General features: G+C 40.4%; 1 protein-coding gene across 5 annotated transcripts in view; it reads right to left on the bottom strand.

Moving 5' to 3' along the window:
• Nucleotides 1-23,032, bottom strand: part of osbpl5 (oxysterol binding protein-like 5) — a 30,346-nt gene extending 7,314 nt beyond the window's left edge. The window contains exons 1-14 of one of the 5 annotated variants that reach the window (XM_077568552.1): nt 22,785-23,032; nt 16,966-17,027; nt 10,621-10,779; nt 10,400-10,476; nt 7,481-7,561; nt 7,151-7,252; nt 6,540-6,743; nt 6,161-6,245; nt 5,116-5,278; nt 3,052-3,268; nt 2,754-2,938; nt 2,593-2,674; nt 1,021-1,119; nt 739-835 (exon numbers count right to left, since the gene is read on the bottom strand). In XM_077568552.1, coding sequence (XP_077424678.1) covers nt 739-835; nt 1,021-1,119; nt 2,593-2,674; nt 2,754-2,938; nt 3,052-3,268; nt 5,116-5,278; nt 6,161-6,245; nt 6,540-6,743; nt 7,151-7,252; nt 7,481-7,561; nt 10,400-10,476; nt 10,621-10,756 — 1,528 coding nt within the window. In that variant the 5' untranslated portion in view covers nt 10,757-10,779; nt 16,966-17,027; nt 22,785-23,032. Of the gene's footprint in view, nt 1-738; nt 836-1,020; nt 1,120-2,592; nt 2,675-2,753; nt 2,939-3,051; nt 3,269-5,115; nt 5,279-6,160; nt 6,246-6,539; nt 6,744-7,150; nt 7,253-7,480; nt 7,562-10,399; nt 10,477-10,620; nt 10,780-14,786; nt 15,466-16,965; nt 17,028-22,784 lie in introns of those variants that run through there. The other 4 variants (XM_077568548.1, XM_077568549.1, XM_077568551.1 and 1 more) reach the window with 4 other exon arrangements.
• Between the last annotated feature and the right edge of the window lie 459 nt (nt 23,033-23,491).

The raw sequence follows: 23,491 nt of genomic DNA, 5'->3' as shown, positions 1-23,491 counted from the left end.
ACATATGGCAACATATGGTGTCGATATAGTGCTATATAAAAAGCAGTCCAAAAATGAATATGAAATCATCAAAGTATATTTAGAATCAAAGATTGTTATAATACATTTCTTTGATCCTTGAATTGAATACTTTGCTTGTAAAATACAGGGAAAAAAGTGATCAAAATGGACTCAGCTTTACAGGCCATCTTTTTTTTGTCATAGAAACAATTCTCACAACTTCTCACTTCCAGGTTTAGTTGTGCTAACAAACAGCGCACTTCAGAAGGGTTGATTTGAGAGGGCCCGTGGAGGGAACTTGATGGGGTATTTTATTCTTAACTGTGGACAAGCGGTTAAGAAAATGCATGATACACTAAAGACACACAACTAATATGCTATCTGAAACTGGCTTTGTAAAGTGTACAAATTACTTGAGATTTCTCCAACAAGCGTAAAGCTAAACTGAAAATAAAACTACCAATAATCCGTGTTTGTCCATCTTCATGCCAGTGGCTAAGATTGGCTGCAGGTTATAGGCCAAAACAGGAAGTCAATAACCCTGAGTTAATGTTTTAATGCTTTAAAGAATTTAAATTAATCTTCAACGTTAACTCTTTAATTTTGACAGCCCAAAGTAAAATCATACAATGTTTTAATTTTGACCAATTTGTAATGAACCAAGTTATTAAAATACAAGAGGGAACTTATGACTATCAAGCATTTAAACGGAAAAGAACACTGTAGTACAATAAATACCATAGAATTTGGACTTTGCCAAGATGCTTCCACTGATTGAAAAACCATCCTTCCTATTGCAGACATAAAAGGCAGAAATGGGCGGATGGTGCGAAATCTGGAAAAAGAAACATTGTGACAATGAAGGAGAGTAAACATGGGGCTGTCAAGACTCCATCTGGCATGTCTCAGTTTCAAAACTGTTATTTTTGTTAAGGGGTGTAATTAGTGGGTCTGCATTATTGTAATAATCCATTGAAATTTCTGTTTGCCAGATTTATGTGTACGAGTCTTGTGGTTCACCTGTTCAGCTATGTAGAAAGTGCAGCCTTCGCTTTGGGGATGAGGCCAACAGCAACGAAAAGTTTCCCCCAATATTGGGTTGTAAGGCTTCTTTAGACCCTAGAAAATTCACAGGCAAATAAGAATTTGTCAGTGAATTGACCAAAAACATCTTATTTTGTAAACGTGTACAAAGGAAATTATACAATTAACTTATGGAGACTGTACACATTATCAAGAACTTTATTGGAATGTATACAGCCACGAAGTCTTCAGTGATCTCCATAATCTCAACAGGAGTGAGCAATAGGTCATAATATATCATATAGTCTAGATTCTAGACTAGAGTCTTTTAAATAATAGTGTTATTAGATTATACAACATCTTAAAAGGAGTGAGCAATAGGTCATAATATTATATAGTCTAGAGTGTTATAAAACACAGATCATAATGAATGAAAATGTGAATATTTGAATTTCAAATATTAGCTTATCAAGTTTCTAATTAAACAGTCATGGATTTCTTTAAATCCATTCTTCCATCTTGTTTTTTTTTCTTCTCAATGTTATTGCCAGGCACCACTAAAGCTGTATCATGTGACTAGGGCTGGGCAATATATCGGAAAAATATCAATATTGCAGTATTATCCCATGCAATATGCATACGGAATTGTACGCGTTTATCAGAATTTTAACCAGTCAGATGACAATTTAATATGCATCACCATCCAATAGTTGAACATTATCTAGGGTAATTACAATTAACTAACAGAAAATATATTTAGCTTGCCTATTTTGCCACATTAAATAAATGTCATTCTTTCATTAGATAATAAAAATTGTATTTCTTTAGGTACATGCTAAATATCGCAATAACATTGATATCACAATATTCAACAACTATACAGCATATCGCATGTTTTTCCAATATTGTGCAGCCCTACATGAGACTGACAGATAGAAAATAAAATAATGGAAAGCCTAAAAACACTTTTTGTCAATACATGCCATAGCTATTGATGTAATAACTAAGCACTTGGCATGGTGAGATGACTACAGAGCAGAGGTGATGGGTTCAAATCCGGGCTTCCTGTGTGGAGTTTGCATGTGTCTGCCTGGGTGAGTTTTCTCTGGGTACTCTGGTTTCCTCCCATATTCCAAGATTCCAAGGTAGGTTCATGGAAGATTTTAAATTGTCTGTAGATGTTAATGTGAATGGTTTGTTGTTTTGTTTTTTATTTGTACCCTGCGACTGGCGGGCGAGCAATTCAGGGTGTACCCCGCCTATCGCCCAATGACAGCTGGGATAGGCTCCAGCTCGCCCACGACCCGAGTAACGAATCGTTAAGCGAGAATGGACGGATGAGCTCTCAAGAAGTCCATGGAAAATGGCAAGCTCTTAAAATTACATGCTAATTGTGTTATCATTGTTATATTTGTCCAAACAAATGTATCTTTAGTTGAACTAGGCATTTAAAATGATTTTTTTTTTTCTTCATACGATTGTGTTTGTCTAACATTTGGTGCCTGGTGCCAAAGAAACCTGTACTACAGCCAATCGGGTAACAATAATTTGACCTGGAACATGTCTTACCTTAGGCTTCTTGTAAAAGCCAGACAAGTACCATCTGACCACCTGCTTCATTCGGCCATATGCACTGTCTTCCTGTGCGGCTCTGAGGGAGGTAGCAATCATTAAATAGTGACAACAAAGACAATCAGATATATATATTACAGCTATGCAACATTACTGACTGTGAGAGCAGATCAGCATGATAGTAGTAGTCAGATAGCTTGTCCAGGAAGGAGCGAGGCTCCAGGATGAATGTGGGCAGCACCACCTTTGAGAGGTCCATGCCCGGTCGAAGCTGCTTCAAAATACCCCAGATCATACCCTTGTTTTCCTCGGAAACTGTCTCAACTTGTGACGCCTCTCCAGCCTGGGACACATAAATCATATGTAGACATAAGTTACAGTACAGCAAGTACATAAGTTTGTGAACAAAATTGTAAAGCAGACAGGAAAGGACAACTAATGTACATGGGATCTCACCTCAGCCATTTCTTCTGTGCCCTGCTCAACATAAACTGTCCTCTGTAGCATGGGAGACATCGCTTCATCTGATTGGTCCACGTCACTCTCCTCTGTCAACCTTCCTCCATTATCAATTGCAGAGGTGTCCCAGTCATCATGACCGTCACGCTCTGATTTGTCCGAAAATCCGTCATGGTCCATGTGGTGATTGCCCAGCAGCACAGACTCATTCAATCTTAAGAGTAACAGAGATATAGTAATATCAAGATCAAAGTTATGTATACAATGAACTATTCAAACACTGACACTAACTCGTTTCTAAAAGTTTTGCACGCTGCTTCATTGATCGGTTGGCAAAGAAAAATAATGTGACAATTACAAAGCAAGCTGATGTAAAAGAATTATGCCCGAGTTGTGACGTTGTCAGACACACCGAAACATTTGTATGCACTGCTTTATGGTGTGTTTCAGTTACAGTGAAAAATCAGAAGTTTCAAACTTGTTTAACATAACTTAAGTTGTTGCGGATTAATTCCATAATTGCTGGGTGCAGGGCAGGTACTTAAACATACATTATTTCTATACAAACATTAAAAAGTATCTATCCATCCATCTACTTGCTTGCCCCTTCTTCAACTCTTGTGGGGGATCCCAAGGCACTCCCAGATTGCACAATACTGGACAGTATGTCCCTTTAAGTGAGCGTGTTAGAGATTCCTCTACTGACCCATAGAGCCACTAGACGGCACTGTTGGGCCTTTAATACGTTGTGAAATCATTGTTTTAAATGCATTTATTAGTGTTACAATAAACAGTAGTAGTTGTACCAATTAGTTACAATATACGGTAACTAACACATATAGTCAAGTGTTTCTAAAGGCTTAAAGAAAGGAGAAAAGTAAATCCAAGTGAATAGCCATTTTACAGACATGTCTTTGGATGTCAGTGCACCCGCTTACCTATTGACAACCATGACACCTTTCAAGACAGGAACACAAATGCTTGAATCCAAAGAAAAGAAGTATTCTTCCAACGACTATACTCTAGTCCAAAATTCAACAACAATGAACAGGGTTATAAACAAAAAGTAAGGAAACCACAAATGAGGAACTCAAACACCCAAGTTGACAGACCAGAAAAATCACATTCCAGAACAAAGTAAAATCCGTAAATAATCAAATCTGGAATTACCCAATGCTAAAATGTTATGTGGCTGGGGCATCATTCCTTCCCTGAAACCCAAAACAATCATCAGCACACAAACAATCTCATTCTATTCAAATTAATATAGGTTATTTGTTACCCGTAAATCCAGCCGAAAGTGTGAGCAGCTGTCGTCCTACTTAGTGTTCAACTATGTCTTCAATCGAAAAGGCTAAAAAGATTAGGTTTTATTAACGACAACAGACGTAAGTGTCCGCTAATGTTTGCTGGATGGCAACACTTACTCATTCTGCATGGCTCGCATTTTTCATGATTTTCCTGCTTTAGTCATGTGACCATGTTGGTTGTTGCCATTGGCTGGAAGATGCTTGACGACTATTGATACAATGTGAAACCATAAAAAAGGGGGTGGAGAAACAGGCTGCCTTGAGGGACTCAAACAGCAGTTAAACATTTTTTTCGAAGGAGTATAATGCAAATACCCATAAACGCAAACCATTACAAAGAGATTCCTTTTGACATGCTAATGTACATATTAAGCACAAAACAAGTGCATGTGATCCAGCTGCTGCGGGCTGGAGAGCAGCACCTCCCAACCTTTATTGCACAAAGGCACATAATTTTCCATTGGAAAAAAATCTCATGGCACATCACTAAACAAAAACCTCGCAAATCATCTATACAGCGTCCCACCGCTATTTGCAGGAAATAGGAACTGAGCCATATTCGAGAAATTGAGAGCACCCACTGCCCCTCAAAAAATATTTTTAACTCCTTATACAGTCCACAAGATGGCAGCAAAATATTTTTGGTGTAAATGAAACGCCACTCAACAACTATGAGTCACACTAGTGAGCCCTGGCACAGTGGTTAGGTATCACTGCTGTTTAGTATGATGTAACTTCAGTTATTACTTACTGCAAAAGCTCTGTATCTGCTAGCGTGGTGGACTGCAGAAGATGGAGGAAGTGGGAAGACTCCGAAGTTGTGCTGATATCTCCTTCTTTTCCTGACTTGGCCGTTAGCTTGTAAAGGCTGGAGCAACTCAGAGCAAGTTCCAGTGCATCCATCCAACATCGGCCTGAAGAGGCAAACAGATTATAAGTGTGTCTACATTGAAGCAGGGCTCCAAGACTTTTGCACCAAAATTTTGAGATAGTGAAAGTAAATGTCTCATCTACTCACGCAAGTGCAACCAGTATTTTTGTTTGTTTATTATTATTATTTTGAATAGTTTTTGTTATTGCAGACAATACAGACAATTTTGAAAAAATCTCCATGCATACTTCCCATGGATGGATGTCTATTTTCAAAACGATATGTCTATCTTGAGTAGTTGGTTGTGAATCCCTTTGCCTTAATCACTATTGTGGCCCTCGTTTTCCTCTTATAATACAGTACTATCAAGAGGAAAAGGAGGGCCACCAGATCCAAAAACAAAGAGCTGACAGCAAGCTTCAAGTAAGCCTGGGCTTCTGGGACCCCCAGGCAATGCCACGGTGCATCGAGGCAGTGGTTAAGGCAAAGGGAATCCAACCAACTATTGAAGATTGACATATCATTTTGAAAACACCATCCATCCATCCATCCATCCCCCCCCCCCCCATTTTTTTTTTGTGGACATTCTGTTTTCGGGGGTTTTATGAGCTGGAAGCCCAAATTATGTAAAAATAAACAAATAAATACTTGAAATCATGTAAGTAGTGGGCCCTGAATGTATAATCTATGAAAGTTTCACTTATTGAATGAAATTACAGAAATTATTCAACTTTTTGAGGATATTAAATTTTTTTGACAAGCACCTGTAATCACAAGTGCTGAGGATCGAACCCACAACCTTATGGTTGGGAGATACACTACCACTGATCCATGGCGCCCCTAGACCTAATCAACAAAGTTAGTCTGGAGCCCTGTGAAGAAGAAAAACTCATCTTAGCTTAGACACTAACAAACACATTCTCACCATCAGACTCCGACGATGCTCTGAAGATCAGGTAGTTGCTTGGTAAAGGCTGTGTGATGGAGCCTACATTCTCTCCTTTGGGACCCTAAACATACAGATTAAACATTGTGTAATGTATCATGGGAATGAAACATAGCAATCTTTTAAAAAAATCTAAACATTATTTTTATTCTTATGAAGAACATCGAATAAATGATAGAACTTCAGTTAACATTGTTGATAGCCTTGTTGATGCAGATTCATGGTCCACTAAAAAAAATTCCCTCATGTTTTTGCACAGTGTTTTATGTGTGGAGAGGAGGGTATTGAGCCAGCAAACTTAGCCATCAGCAATTGATGGCCGATCAATACGGGCACCCAGACTACAAACATGGCTGACCTTGACAGCCCAAATGGACTTGTCCAGTGGATGGTAAAGCTTGAAGCAAAAGCCATCCTTCTTAGAGGGCCTCTCGATGAGCTTGCAGGCACTCAGCAGGACGGTGCCAACCCAGTGGTCAGTTTTAGGGGTTTTATAGATCAAAAGAACACCAGGTTTCAGGGCACACCACAGCTTGGTCCAACTCTTTAAAGAGCCACGGATCTGAACAAGGACAAAGGCAACAGAGGGATATTTTAAATATCACACTTCATATAAAAATAGGAACACAAGATAAAAATAGCAATAAGAATACAGTGTTCCCTCTCTATAGCGTGATTCACCTTCCCCGGCCTCGCTATTTTGTTGATTTCTTTATAGTGCAATTTTGTGTTTTACAGTAGTGCATCTCTTCTTTTTTAGTTTATGAATTTTTGAGCACTTTGAAGGTTTTAGAGTGCTTAAAAAGAGAAAAATGAGATTAAAAAATGTTTCTGTAAGAAAAGTGTATAGTGTGTGGTAAGGGGTTTTATAGCCTTAAAACATTTATAATAAACATAAAAAAATTTTTTTAATTTTTTTTTTGTCTGTATGGTCTCGGTAACAAGCATGCATAGCTTCAACACCCTCACCTTTAGCCAATTTGACATAATGACAACACTTGGGTCCTTCAGCGCACTAAACAGTTCTTTGGCAGCCCGCTTCTTTTCTTGACGGTAATTCTGCTTTTGGACCTGTCGAAGAGGAAAATGACAGCTAAAACTAATTATATAAATGAATGGAAATATAATCCAATACAATTCATTTACAGTATATACCAGGGTGGATTTTATAATGTTACTATAAAGCTAATACCTGACTGAGATAAATGGACAAAATCATTTTGAATGGTTCTTTTTTTGAATTATGAATGGAATGAGAGCCTAATTAAATTGTAACAATTATATCTGACATGTCCATACCTTAAGAGACTCCTTTCGAGCAAGCTTTTCTGTCGGTGAAGGACAGTCCTTTTCCAGACCATTAAACATCCTAGACTCAGACTGCAGCAAAAAAAAAGAAAAAAAGGAAGATAGGTGGCTTTTAATAATGGGCAAGAAGAAAAAAAATCTCTGCATGTTTCGGTTGCAAATGTAATATAGTGCAATGAGCTACATAGTTTGAAAATTCTAGAAAACCTAATAGTGTGCCAAATGTACTACTAGGTTGTGGAGTTGCGGCAAATGATGAGGCGAGAAGACAAAGGCGCGGCATGTCACTTTACTCTCCACAACAAAATTGATAGTTTTCACATCAGACAGTCAGCCACTCCTTTTCAACCCTTTTGTGGCTATCAAGACACTTCCTCTGAACCTAGGAATTTGTCTAACGCCCTCTCAAAATGTCTCTCCGGCACTAGACAGTACCAGCAAGGCCCTGGTATGACGTTGAACCTTGGCATGCAATGCAGGAGCCAGCCCACATCCTGACATCTCTCCTGAGAACAGGCCAGATGAACTTGGCCACCATCATCTTAGTGGAAACCTTCGCACCTAGGTGAGAAAGGCCATGGATGGTGTCAAAAACCCATTGCCGACAGCCGCTGGCACAATGGGGCGCAGTTGGCCTGTGGAAACATCACAGAGGAGTGTGGTGTTTGCGTTTCCAAACATGACGTCCTCCAGACGCAGTCAAGTGAGGGCTGGATGCTAAACTTTAATTTCAGAGACGGCGGCCATGGCAGCGTAATCACTTCCCAAGGTAACGGCGACCACGACCGAACCAGGAGAGGCAGTCGGCAATGCTAGTTGTCGGCGGCCATGGCAGCGTAATCACTTCCCAAGGTAACGGCGACCACGACCGAACCAGGAGAGGCAGTCGGCAATGCTAGTTGTCGGCGGCCATGGCAGCGTAATCACTTCCCAAGGTAACGGCGACCACGACCGAACCAGGAGAGGCAGTCGGCAATGCTAGTTGTCGGCGGCCATGGCAGCGTAATCACTTCCCAAGGTAACGGCGACCACGACCGAACCAGGAGAGGCAGTCGGCAATGCTAGTTGTCGGCGGCCATGGCAGCGTAATCACTTCCCAAGGTAACGGCGACCACGACCGAACCAGGAGAGGCAGTCGGCAATGCTAGTTGTCCTTGGCAGCCACTGGATGTCTGAAGTGAACTCAAAAATGGCAGATTTGATGTTGTTGTCAACCAGACCACATCTCTGAGGGCTTGGCCATGGCAAAAGTAAGCAGCTTGTGGACCACTAAGAGGAACCTGAAGTATTGGGTGGCGAGGAAAAGGCCCAGGAGGTCCCTGTCAAAAGTGCTGTACTTCCTCACATTGTCACAGAGCTGCCTGCTGAAGACGGCCAATAGTTGCCAGGCCCCGCCCACCCACTGCTCCCACAGCGTAGTCTGACGCGTCTGTTGTGGGGGTAACCGATGGTTGTTAAGACGGGTGTGCCAGCAGAGCATCGGTGGCCAACGCAACCTTGGCTGACTCGAAAGATTCATCCATCCCCAGGGACTAGTTCACATCATCTTTGTGACCTTCACCCCAGAACAGCTGGAACAGCAGGCGAAGGTGTCAAGTGCTCCTATCCACCTGCGCTGGCAACCAGGATGTCACACAAGTAGACACAAAAAAAAAAAAACGGCAGCTTGACACTGACACAGGCACTGAAACCCCTGAGGGCAAAGGCATCTAAGAATTTGAAAAGGCTAAAGGGTGCGATGAATGTTCTCTTCGGCACATCTGGCAGGCGGACCGGACTACTAGTTCCTGATGGTATGTGTGCAACATGGTGGCCCCTGGTAGGCGGGCGGAGGAATGTATGTATGTATGTGCAGGACAGGATATCGGTCGGGTATGATGACATTGATCAGGTGGCAGAAATGGCCACAAGGGGTGGTATTGACCAATCCTAATTGATATTTGCAACAAATTCAAACAAACTGATACAAATAGAAAATAGCACAGCAGCAAAAGGGGCAGCACGAGGTCTAAAAGGTCTAGGTTACAATGAATTCACCTGGCCCTGACAAAAACAATTCCATTTTTCCCACAACAGTAATGTGCTGCTTACTAGTGTTAGTTTCATCAACAAAAACTAAACAAAAATAATTTCGTCAACACACACTTTTCACCTAACTAAAACCTGACTAGATTAGACCAAAACCCTCATTAATAAACAATAACTGGGAGTAAATCAGTATGCAATTTCGTCGACTAATAAAGACAAGACAAAAATCTACTTCACTTCATAAAAACTGGACTAAAATCTATGAACATTTTAGTTCATGAACAAAATGAGAGGAAAATTATGATTTTGTCAAATCTGCTAATCGGTCACCTCTGTGATACACACCCTTTCAAATCTGTAGCTAGGGAGTGCAACATGCACAAACACATGGGGCAGAAAGGAGGTGGATTCACAGTGAAAAGTTTATTTAAAAAAAAAAAAAGTAAATTATAGCTATAACTTAATCCATGGCTATAACGTTCCAACACTAATGTTAATCCGACCGCTAACTAATGCTGGCTAATTTACTAGCTTGTAGCATGGCGCCATAGTAGCCGCTGTAATTGTGTGTGAAGTATTTTTTCATCAAAGACTTGAATTTTTTTTTAATGTGAAATAGTTTTAGATCTGAAATGTTCAACGTATTCTGCTGACAAAAAATACACAGGGGTAAAATTATTGTCCTGACTAAAACGTTGGCAGTTTTTGTTGACTAAAATTAGACAAATTAAATGTTTTCTTGGACTAAAAATAAAGGCTAAAATGCTAGATTTATAGGCGACTAAAAATGGACTAAATAAAAAACGGGATGAGGTTGACTAACGGCGAGTAAAACTGAGACAAAATTTAAAAATGGCGGATAAAATTATGACTAGTTCTTACCTTGCTGCCTGGTGACTGGGCAGGACTAAGTTCATTAGTCATCATGGAGCTACCGTGCCTGTCTGTCTCACTGCCTGCTGGGAACCAACAACAAACAGTCACACACCCAGACACATGAACTGAAGGAGCCAGTCAGCTGACAAGACTGTAAAAGCATGACGGATCCAAACATGGCTAATGAACAGTTGCTCAGGCCTGTTCATTTGTATGCGGCTTCTTACCTGAGCTGATGTTGTAGAGGTCGTTGTCTCCTCCATAAGAAAGGTTTCTTGTGAGAGTGCGGGTGTCAATCTTGGGTGGGGAAGTGGCGTTTGGACATAAAGACAACCTACGGTGGTACAAACTCTCCTCCTTCATCCTAACAATTAGCTCACCCCTCTCTGAAAAGGACAGATAAAAATGGCACGACGGAGGAAAATGTGAATAAAATACACAATATCACAATTATCACAATATTTTTGCATGCAAGAACTATTAGCTTTTTTTTTTAACACACATACTGATCTCTCAAACTCAATCATCTTGTTGCATATGTCAGGCTCCTAAACCTTTGGTGTAACAACAAAAACTTACTGCACAGTAACTTGTCATTCTCACTACATGACACCAAGATTGGTAGTGACGAGCCGTTCAGACTGCCATTGTCTGTGAATGAAGACGGAGTGTGTTCTAAACGCCCACCCCACCCCCCATTCTATTGAGGGTACTGCATCAGTGACAAGCCATTGGATGCTTAAAAGGTACAAATGTAGGACCTTTTTCTGACAGTGTACTCAAATACAACACATACTGTAGACATATTAGATATAGTTGTGCACTTCAAAACCCTTCACCACCTCGTTCCTCCATATTCTACTCTTCTTCTTGACTCATACCTCCACCGTCTTTTATTTCTAATCTTGCATTATATCCTGTTATTTTGCGACATCCTGCTCTCTGCTATTTTTTAAGTCAGTGAGGAATATGAGAAACTGAAAAGGTATGACTATTTTTTTCAAAACAGGAGATTTATTTGTAAAAGTCTATAAATAGCATTTTATTGCTGCATTGCATTAGTAGTTGAGGGTAGCCTGCATGGAAAGCAAACAGAACTATCCAGGCATAATGTGGATAAAGATATGGAGAGCAGCCATGCAAAGCTGGTCATCACAACTGCAAGGGGAAGCACTATATTTTCTGTATGTAATGTGAATGGCATCTCTAAGGAAAAAGCCGATGAAGGTTAGGTAGTAAGGGTGGAAAAGAAGCCATGGATAATGTATGGGAGTCGTGACTCGTTATTGTTGTAGAGATGAGGTAAACGATAAGATGAGTAGACTAGGCGGCAAGTCATATCTCATTACTCTCCACACAAATGATGACCATTCACATAGCAAATAACCCCTTTTCCTTTCTCATATCAACCCTTCCCTTAAAGGGACGGTGTCCGTACGGATGTAATTCCCACTAAGTGCAGTGCATGAGCTGTACGTGTCCGGAATTCTACACCCGCGAGACAAGATCCCGGGGGTTTATGCACAAGAGTTGCGTTCTCGCAATAACAACTGTGTATATAGACAGCTACTGTACTTGTAAACAATAGCCACACTTGCCTTTTGTTCACATTGATACATTTTTGGACATTATTTCCAGGATGTCAACAATGGCTCTTCTACCATAGGTAAGTATGTTTTGTGTTTAAATAGTGTTTTGTCATGTTTAATTAATTTCGAGCTTGTTTAGTGTCTTTTAAATGTCAGACTCACATCAAGCTATGTAGTTAGCTACCTTTCTAAGACAACATACCTTTTATCATCATTTGATCCATCTCTATTAAGGCAAGGCAAGTTTATTTGTATAGCACATTTTATACACAAGGCAACTCAGAGTGCTTTACACAAGGAAATAAGCATCGACAGACACAGTAGTTAACAGAGCAAGAAAACAAAAGTAGGTTACAAAATTTACTAAAAGAATATTAAAACATTAGACAGCAAACTTTAAAAACATTCAGCGCAAGGAAGTTTACAAAAATAATAATAATAAAAGAGAAAATACATGATTTAAAACAGTTTAAAAGACCTTAAACAAAGGTATGTGAACAACGCAAAGTTTTCAATCTGGATTTAAAAGCATTTACACTCGGGGCTGACTTCACTTCTGTTGACAATTTATTCCATTTGTGTGCCGCTTAACAGCTAAATGCAGCTTCACCATGTTTACGTCAAACTCTGGGATCCACTAGTTGGCCCAAGTCTGTAGATCTCAGAGCCTTGCTGGGTTTGTATTCAATCAGCATTTCTTGAATAGATTCAGGATCCAAACCATTCCGCTATTTATAGACCAGCTGACTGGGAGCCGTAAGGACTGGAGTGATATGTCACTTCTGATGTCTTTGTTTTGGTCAGAACTCGAGCTGCAGTGTTCTGAATGAGCTGCAATTGTCTGATGATGAGAGAGTCCAGTCAGAAGACCATTACAGTAATCGAGTCTGCTGGAGATAAAAGCACGGATAAGCTTCTCTTGGTCTGCTTGGAGCATACGGTCCTTCAGTCTGCATATGTTTTTCAGCTGATAAAAGGCTGTCTTAGTAATTGATTTGATATAATTGCTGAAAGTCAGGTCTGAGTCTATTAGCACCCCAAGATTTCGAACTTGGTCTTTGGTTTCTAAAGACAGCGACTCAAGGTGTTTTCTAACAGCAATCCGCTTTTATTTACTGCCGAAAACAATGACCTCCGTTTTGTTTTCGTTTAGCTGAAGGAAATTTTGGTTCATCCCGTTGTTAATTTGCTCTAGTGAATGACACAATACGTTAATTGAACTGCTGTCATTTGGGGACATTGATCAATACAGTTGTGTGTCATCTGCACAACTATGATAGTCAACATTGGCGTTCGGAAGCATTTGACCCAAAGGTAACATATACAGACTGAACAACAGGGGTCCAAGGACTGACCCTTGAGGGACCCCACATGTCATGGCCATTCGATCAGATTCTAAATTTCCAAATGGTCACAAAGTAACTCCTTTCCTAGGACCTGAACCATTTTAAGACAGTTCCATTTAACCCCACCCAAGTTTCCAGCTGTTTCTGTTGTCGGAAACCTTGTGGCATTTTTATCATGTCCGTGGGGTTCAAGAGAAGCCTGGCTGGCCACCAGGCTAATAAAATGTTGGGGGAAACCCTGCGATGGATCACTGCTATTTATACCTGAATGTTCCACATCACTACTGGAACTGCTTTGTCTCCTCAGGGGGCCTTGACAAATTTCTATCGTTGATGGACAAATTAATTCCAAAGTTTATCAAGGCATTTTACAAGAAAACTCAAGACCAATAGTCTGCCAATTAAAGTTAAACAAAAGGGCAATACACCTTAAAAATAATAAATACACCTTAGGGAATGGCCTACTCAGAGTACTGACCTAAACCTGATTGAGATGCTGTGGCATGACTTTAATGAGCGCATTCCCAAGAAAATGCTGAACTGAAACAGTTTTTTGAGAGGAATGTTCCAAAATTCTTCCTGACGATTGCACAATCTGATTTGCAACTACAGGAAAATTTTGCTTGTGTTATCGCTGCCAAAGAAGTAGAGCTGTCAAAATTTATAGATTAATTGACAAGTAATCGATTATCAAATTAATCGACAACAATAATGGGGAAAAAAACGCTTCTGTAATACATCCATCCATCCATTTTCCTAACCGCTTGTCCTCACAAGGGGGTTGCTGGAGCCTATCCCAGCTGGCTTCGGGCAGTAGGTGGGGTACACCCTGAACTGGTTGCCAGCCAATTGCAGGGCACACAGAGATGAACAACCATACTCACAATCACACCTATGGACAATTTGGAGTGTCTAATCAACCTGCCATGCATGTTTTTGGAATGTGGGAGGAAACCGGAGCACCCGGAGAAAACCCACGCAAGCACGGGGAGAACATGCAAACTCCACCCAGGAAGGCCGAAGCCCGGACTCGATCTCATGTCCTCTGCACTGGGAGGCGGACGTGCTAACCAGTCAGCCACCGTGCCTCCCCTTCTGTAATACACTTTAATGCAAAATTAAAATGAATGTAATTAGTTGATTAATCAATCAATATTGATGATCAATAGATTAATCGATTCTAAAAATGTTCGATAGTGACAGCACTACAAAGATGGCACAACCAGTTAACCGGTTATCATTCCGAACACCCGGCCGCGGGCGCTACACCATTTTCCAGAGCTTGCAGGTGTCTCTCACTCAATATCCAGCATGCTTGATCGTCATGCTGTACACCGTTTGAAAGATGGCTTCTTTCAGATTTGAATAATGCCCAACATTTCATTATGAAATCATATCTGCAGGCTCAGTGAGCACTTAAGTCAGACAATTGGAATTGCAAGAAAAGATGTAACTTACCCGGTATAGCCACCGCTATTCCCAACCAGATGTCCCACTTGGTCGAAAGTGGTCCAATTACTTCAAAAAGAGTCCAATGAAAGTATTCCGGGAAAATTGTTTGCCTACACCGACCCTCTACATCCATATAGCCACGTTATTTGGTGCTGCAAGTTTCAAAATACGCCTGACATCGACCCAGGATGACTTGTCGCTCCACATTGCCTGTACAAATTAGCCCCGGAAGACTTTGTCAACAAACTCTTAAGGGTTGGCTTCTGAATGACACCTTGCTTGGTCCAATAGAAAGATGTTTTATCAGTCACAAGATCCACGCAAGCCAATGTCGTCAAATTATCCTCCTAACACACCTCCCGTCGCTGCTTGAGCCAGTCATAGCGAAAGTTTTTGGTGATGAACGTTTCGAAAAGCCAATCAGATCCTCAAAACATCGACGTGGCTGGTTGCCATAGTAACTCACAATTTGAAAACAAACAAACACCCTCCGCCTTTAAGCCCTCCAATGTCACAAAGTCACGTTTTTGGTTGCTGCAACCTGCCAAATACGCACAAGATTCACCCAATTCTTATGCTCGTTTGAGTTAGCACTCATGGACTAGCCTTTGCAACTGATCTACAAGCATAAAAAAAGCAAAGGAACCATGTGGGAAGTAATTGACACCTTATGTGGTCCAATCCCCTAGCCTTCCTTTGTCTATCATGTCCAAAGACGATGCGCGTGAAAGGTCCTCTCTCGTGCGATGCATGAACTCGTCACAGAGACTCCATGGTGATTGACATATTGAACAGCCAATGAGATTCTGAATACGTCAAATTCTTGCTAGATTTTTTGTTTTTTTTTCAAAAGCCAGTTTGCGCTTACATCATGTGAGAGAAAACATCGGTCAACGGTGCGTCATAAAGGCGCATATTTCTTTGATCCCTTGCTTTGAATTCATGTCAAAACAATGTCTAAATGTGGGTAAAGTCTATGTTTAAAAATTGAATAGGTGACAAATTAAAATGATTTTTTTATTAGACTTGACCTTAAGCTTTCAAGGGTCACCCAAATGGCGTAGTTTTGTTCACCTAAACCCATGTTTTAGAAAATCCTGTGTAAAATGTTCATTTTCTGTAGTATTATTGTTAAACTTGAACTGGAATTAGGGAAGACCTCAAGCTTTCATATTGTGGTGTTTTTCAGTCCAGCACAACATTCTACATTCATTTTCAAGGCAGATTTTGTGAAAAATATTTTTTTTTTGTATTCAAACTTCAAATACTCAGTGCCAGTAGCACTTAAACAGATTTTGACTGTTGGGGAGAAAAAAATCAAAGTGTTATCTTTAAAAAGAGCCCAAAATTTTGATGATAATCCAAATGGTTCAAGAAGTGCTTCAAGTTTACTTTGACACAAATGGTAAGGGGTCAACCTTTTAGATACAGTTCTATACTTCTTCCACTCTGCAATGTGAAGTTAACACGTTTTCAGTAAAAATGTTGAACAATAAATGTTCGCTTGAAAACAGGTATGCTGTACCCCAATTAACATGAAAGGAACTACCATTAACGTTTGGCTACCAACACAAAATCTATTAAAAGGAAGGTGCCATATTCCTCAAATAACAGTCAGACAACACTCCTGTACACTTTATACGAGTAACATAAATATAGATGGTGCACTGTACAATTATCCTGTCAGAAGTCACCAAAATACACACTCTTCTAAAGAGAGAGGGCTGAAAAAGAACAGTACCTACTCATTACACTTTCTAACCATATGCAAGATGAACAAGTTCTCTCAGTCAACCTCATCTCCATCTTTGACAAACCTCTCTCATTCGTCTATCTATAGAAATTCATCCTTGAGCAAAACCAAACATTCCCTACCTTCTGGTTCCAACAAAAAAAAGAAGAAAAAGTTCTTAGTTCACTTCAAACTAATCTCAACGGTGTATTAATTCAGCAACAAAATGCTTACTTTTTAAATGCAGAGATTATAGACATGCAAGTAAAACAATACAGTGATAAATAAGCTTTAGTCAGCAAATGCCTTGCAAGCATAAACTTACAATGCAAAATATAAAGTCTCACCTGAACAGAGAGTAGCAGTAATTTCAATAGAAATGCTATTTGAGCCAAGCTCATTCATTATTAAGGTATGATAATGGTAGGTCAAGTAGCGGAATGCTCATCTTACCTTTCACCTGAGTTGCAGTTCACACCACATCCAGAGGCCTTTGTCAAAGCCACTTGTCTTACCTGTAGGGATGCACAAATACAAAAAAAGCCGTCACTTAGACACACAAAGTCCTAAGAGCATTACATCCTTGGTTCCTCCTTTCAATGCTTCTTGCTAAAATGGGTGGAGACTCAACCCTCCTGCCTCCAGCCTCAGTCTTAAGAGGGCGCCTTTCTGGAACTACTGTATTTGCCAACTGTACACACACCACTGGTAGTCAACTACTAACTGTAGAGCTGCAAATAAAGAACTCCCCGTAAGAACTGTTGACTCACCCAGTTTATTGACGATAACAGTTCAACTGACAGCAACGCTATTCAAAGTATGTCACCTCATTAGCAACCAACAGAACACAAATATGTACTTATCACATTTTAAGTTTCACTAAAAACTAGTGATGCAGCGAATATTCGGCCACCGAAAATTTCAAAAATAAAATGAAAGCCGAAAGAGGATGTTGTGGTGACGCAAGCACCAAAAAAAAAACGCTGCAAGGAAGCATCTGTTTGAATTTAACACCAAACGTGGGGGTGAGTGTCCGCCTCGCTACTCCCTGGTGTTTGTGAGTACCGGCAGCTTCATTGTGGACACCGGAGAAGGAGAGGGGCGTGGCTTGGTAAACTATGTCAAAAAAAGAGAGCTCTGCCGAGTACTGCACTACAGGTGAGCCGCTCTTTCTCCTGCAGAGCCTTCCTTTTTTTTTCTTAGATGAGAGTTCCTTGAACGCTTCCACTTTTACACTAGCATTCTCGTGGCTGTGCTAAATACTTTATCCAATGTTAGCACTATTGCTATCAACAGTTTTGTGACTTTGCAGTCCGTTCCCAAAGCCGACTGGCTGGTGCGAAGAAATGTAATTATTTTTAAACGTTGGTGAATATGTGACTGTGCCAATTTTAAGTGCGCCGCACCGTGTCCCGCTCCAAATAGCCTACAAATGCGCCATCCGCACCGCACGCATCCGTGCCCGCCGGTGCAAACTACTGTACATTAAAATGCTGAGCTGCTCACCCCGCGTTTGGTGTTTAATGTACCATTCGCCAACATGTCTGTGGTGTGGACTTATATTGTGCTTTGTTCAAATGCCAGTGCTAAATAGGCCTAAATATTTGATAATAATATTATAATTTAAATGAATGCAATGATAACAAAAAAAAATTAAAAATTTCAGCGATTCAGTTTTCGGCCAAGCATTTCTCATTTTCGGCCAAAAACTTTCATTTCGGTGCATCCCTCCTAAACACACAGTTAGGTGGAGGTTGAGTGGATCCAATGTTGCCTTTTTTCACTGAACTAAACAACGCAGAAGCGTAATACATACTGGTAGACTGCAATCATATTTCCAAGATGCTGATTTGTTACTCTAACGAATTGTTGCCGTCTTAGTTCGAAGAAACTGAACATTCTGTGACATGGGAACAAAATAAACAGCATTACATCTTAGTACGACCTGTGAATGTGGCTTAAAACAACATTTTTAAAAATGTTTTGAAAAATAAAGTGACAGCAAAATTGCATTTAGAATTTGCCTGTGCACAGGAAATCCTGATGAAACATGAATTCTCTTTGTTCCGTCTAATGTGGAAATATAATGTTTTAATTGATCTGAAAACGAGTTTGCACGCTCTCCCCATGCCTGTGTGGGGTTTTTCTAGGTTATCTGGTTCCAAAAACATGTATGGTAGGTTGATTGAACACTCTACATTGTCCATAGGTTTGAATATCAGTGTGAATGGTTTATGGTGGGGTAAAAAAGTCGACTTTAAAAATAGGTAGACTGAAAATGTTTGCCCCGAAGCTCCGCTGGAACCATATTTGCGCCACTGTCCATGTTTCTACATGGACCTTTTTTTGCAGACGCACACAGTGGACGGGAAGTTATTGAGCCCATTATAACTAAGACAGGCAGCTCCAGCCAGACTATTGTTAGTGTAAGTGACTTTTAAGACACTATTACAATTACGGTCACGTGACCAGGATAATGGTGTTGCTCACGGTTTTTATTTTGATACTTAACTCATTCACTCCCTGCCATTTTCACAGAAGAAATCCCCTTCGCTCCCGACTGTTTTACTGGATTTTGACTTATTTTGCAAGGCCCACAAAACGTTGTATTCTATTGCTATAAAAACATCCACAAAAAGAAAGATTAGTCTCTTCTTTCACCTGTTTCCGTTTTTGCAGCAATTAGCATTAGAATATACTTCATCATTATTCACAAATCTATTTAGAAATGTGAGTAATGAGCTTTTTTTCAACATGGCCCCTAGTTGATCTCTTTTGCTCTGCTGCCACATGCTGGCTGTTTGTGTAATAACTACAATTTCTTTAATCGTTCTTTACAGTTGAGAGGCTGCATCAAAGCCTTCTGCAAAAAAAAAAAAAAACATATAAATACGTCTTTGGGACACTTAAACATTTAAAATGGAACCTATTTATATGTTTTTGGGAGCAAATGAGTTAAATTGTTGTAAAAGAAAATTCTGCCAGATATATTTACACTTTTATTCTTTATACACAAATTAATGCCTAATCCAATACTGGAAAATGAGTTACTAGTGGTGTCTTCTTTTGAGGTTTCCTTTGTATGCCTAAAGTGTATGTTGATTGATATAGTAATGCTGGGGGTGACAGAGTGCAAGCAACACAAGTCCCAGCTGGTTTCAGAGCAGGGACAAGGGTGTAGAGGTTAGCGCTACAGTGTCTGGTTGAAAATGGCGTCTTTTAAGTATTTACCACTGCACAGCATGGGAGCTGGGACATCTGTTGTGTCTTGCTGCTCGAGCGAGCAGTGATTAAAATACAGCAGAAATCACCCACGGAACGTGACTCAAATAGCTCTTCGAATTCTCACTAGCCATCATTCTCCTCCATCACACTCCACTCATTTATCATCCAACGGCCGAGCAAAGCCGGAGTTCTAGTTGATAGGCTTAGTGAGCAACACCATTAAATATCCCCGCCTGAGCAAGGTACAGCGTCACACGTCATGAGCAGACGTTCGCGTTAACAGATCAACACCAGGAAATGTCAATCATTATTAAAGCTATGATGGATTTTTCTTTTTTTTTACTGGATGATTTAATGATCAAAAGCACATCAGATGTTTAGTGTATAAAGTAACAGACATAAGCAGAGTGGGTTTTATTGATCGTTTGACCTACTTCCTTTGGCCTGTCAGAATTACTAACCAGAATGGCATTCTACTTTTGCAGGGTGCCATTACACTGTCATTCAATAGTAGATTATTACACATCCACCAACAGTCATTAAACCTTTACTGCCTTTGATAACAAAATGAGTGGGTGAAATCATGGCAGATATGTCATTAACGAACCTATGTTGTCATGACGGTCCATTTTTTTGTAATAAGATCGCTACATCTATTTTTTACTCAGAAAAATTAAACTGGCATTAATTTTAAGTTGTATCAACAGGATTTGGAGTATTTGGTGGACAGTACTTCAAGAATATGGCATGCAATGTGAAAGCTCATACACTACATACAAAAAACAGTCTTACATATATTAACATGTATACATCCTAATAGTTTGAATATTAAAAAAAATATAAATAATTTGTTCATTTGTCAAGTTTTAATTTCGCTGCTTTAACTGATGTTTTAGATTTTTGTCGAGGTACCGTTTCAGTACCGGTATTGAGGTATTTTATGCAGGTATAGTATCAAAATCAAACTTTTGGTATCATGACAACACTACTGTTAAGGCACCGGATCGATACGCAGCATCGTTAGGAGCAGCAATATCGATAACATTTTAACGATACCCATCCCTAATCATCAACAATGATTCTGTAATCATCTCTCCACGAGTTTCTCGACTCTAGCACTGTTTCCAGGATTAACCGCTGAAGAATGCTTTCAACTTCTTCCATCTGTCATGCATTTTGCTTAACTTGGATCTTCTTTATCAGTGATCCTCCTGGATATCTTGTGATGTCATTTTCAGTCTGCAACAAGCGGCATTGTGGCAACATGGCCGCCCCCCGAGATGGATAAAAAGGGTTTATTTTTCTGCTTAATTCATATTGTGTTGTATGTGTAGAGGAAGGTTTTCGGAGCTGGGGGAAGATTGGAGGGTGTTTTAGGACCAAGGTGAGGTCTTTAAAAAGTGAATAGGAAGTGGTGCTCAGTCTCTATTCTGCGATTTTTTTGGTTACTTCAAGTGTGTGTAGGCTCCAGACACGAGGGATGTCAATTGTTTGTGCACAAGTGATATGAGCAGCAGTGGAAGGAGAACACGCCAGGACAGTGAACGCCTGCGATCTTCCCCCAGGTCCTAAAACCCTGTAATTACATATGCCTGACATTTTGTTATGGTAAATTGGATTTGTTAAATAAATTGTTTCTTATCTTATTTATTTTGCATTCATTTTCTGTTTTTCCTCCATGCTCCGTTATGATGCACTCAACCTGATAGCCTGTTTCCATGCATTTCTTCTTATTATTAAAAAATACATTTGAAAAAATCTTGTGGACATACTGTGGAAGTTAAGGCTGTGTCAGAATGTGCACACTGTTCCCCATATAGTGCCCTACTAAGGGGTCAGGCCATTTTGTAGGCGTGTCCGAATGCCACCCCCCACCCAAAAATAAGGTAGTGCGCTCAAAATTACCCAGAGTGCACTTTGTAAAGTAGTGTACATCAATGGCCAGTCAATCGGTTGATATTAACCACAATGCATTGCGAGTGGTTATTCTCATTTCACGCTTAGTCCCACATTCTCTATGATGACGACTTTCTTATCTATGTCAACGCAGATGAGTCAGAGCGAGCTGGGCGACACGTTTAGTAAAGCATGTTTCTTTTTGTGAGGATTTCAAAGAAACCACTATGATGATGGGTGTCAAAATAATCTGATCATATTGTGAACATGGCGGATGTTACACAAATTCTAGTATAGAAAGTCGACGTTATTCCATAAAGACCCAAATACCATAGTTATTGTAATGACGCTGCCCTAGATGTAAACAGAGAGGTAAAGCCCGCAGACAGGCATTTATTTGCCTTTTGAGAATCAGTGAAATACCCCCAATCAGAAAATGACAACGCCTACACATTTCACAATTTGAATGTCTCCGAGTCGCTCCGTGATCTTTGGAATCACTCGCCATGGCACACCACTTGTTTTCTCACTTAACGTTGCCGCATCGTGAGCTCAAGTCGTGCATCACGTTGAAGGATGATTATCGTATTCATATTCATCCTTGATGTTTACCTCGGGGGATTGCTCAGTCACATGTACCTTTTTAGGGCTTCATATTTTCCATAATAAGCCCACATAGAGGCGCCATCAGTGGGTAGAGACGTACATTGCTTTCCAGGGGCTAGTTCACATCACATCATCGCTAGTGTTTATGGTTGCCACTCACCAAGTGGCAATGTATGAAAAGAAACAAATAATAAAAATAAAAATAACTGGGAACGAGATTCAGCTAACTCGCTAACGTGGCGAAGCCTGACTTGGTGTCGCTAACGCTAAGCTAGACACGTTAGCCTGTGCCCTGCTTCACAACACACAAAAGTGGGCGAATTCCTCCAAACGGCGAACCGTTAAGTACTTCGAAATAATTAAACGTCGCTGCAAAAGACAACATGTACGAGTAATACTTGCCTGTCAGTGTAATATTTGCTAGCATGCGCGCGGTAGAGAATAATACCATCGAACGCACAATTCCGAGAAATAACAAGTAACGTTAGCTAAAAATAGCAAGTTATCTCAACCGACGTGATGAAGCACCAAAAACGCAAACTTACTCGGTGTCGACCGTGTTTCGGGGTTCATGCGGTCGCCTCCGAGCTCTCGTCCCAGATCGGCGTCATATCCACAAGGACCGAGGAGGGGACCGTGCAACAAGGCTGCGCCGCGAGATTGGAGGAGTGCTCTGTTGAGGAGAAGTTGCTCCGTTTCAACATGGAGAGAGTAGAGGGACACCAGAGCTTGGAGGCGACTCAAGCTACATTCACTGCCAGCCTGTGAGGACTGCCGCGCGACACTTCGGTTGCATGGGAGCATTGGCGCCCCCTGTGGTCCGGCCAGGGCATAGCATCTTTTTTTCCCAGTTTGGCTACAGTACGGTATTATTGTAGCATACAGACGGTGCTACAGTAAATAGTAAATAAGTAGTAAATAGTATATAGTGCTCAAAGCATTTGTAGTGGGGACATCTCATTGACATAATGCATTTCGTAGACCTTTACCCTAACCTTAACCATCACAACTGACTGCCTTACCCTAACCCCGACCAAAACCCATTTCAAACCTAAACTCTAAAACCAAGTTTTGACCCTCAACAAGAGTTTTGGACTCATGGGGACCACCAAAATGTCCCCACAATGATACTAAAAACCCAGAAAATGCTCCCCATGATGTGATAAATGACTACCAGTATAATAGACTTCTAAAATAACAAATTCGCTCAAATCAAGTTTAATCATGTTATTATTAATGTATGATACTATTA

The sequence above is a fragment of the Vanacampus margaritifer genome, chromosome 6, assembly GCF_051991255.1.
Source record: "Vanacampus margaritifer isolate UIUO_Vmar chromosome 6, RoL_Vmar_1.0, whole genome shotgun sequence".
Classification (NCBI taxonomy): domain Eukaryota; kingdom Metazoa; phylum Chordata; class Actinopteri; order Syngnathiformes; family Syngnathidae; genus Vanacampus; species Vanacampus margaritifer.
Note: the sequence above shows the minus strand (reverse complement) of the source record. Positions and strands in the feature narration are given on the sequence as shown.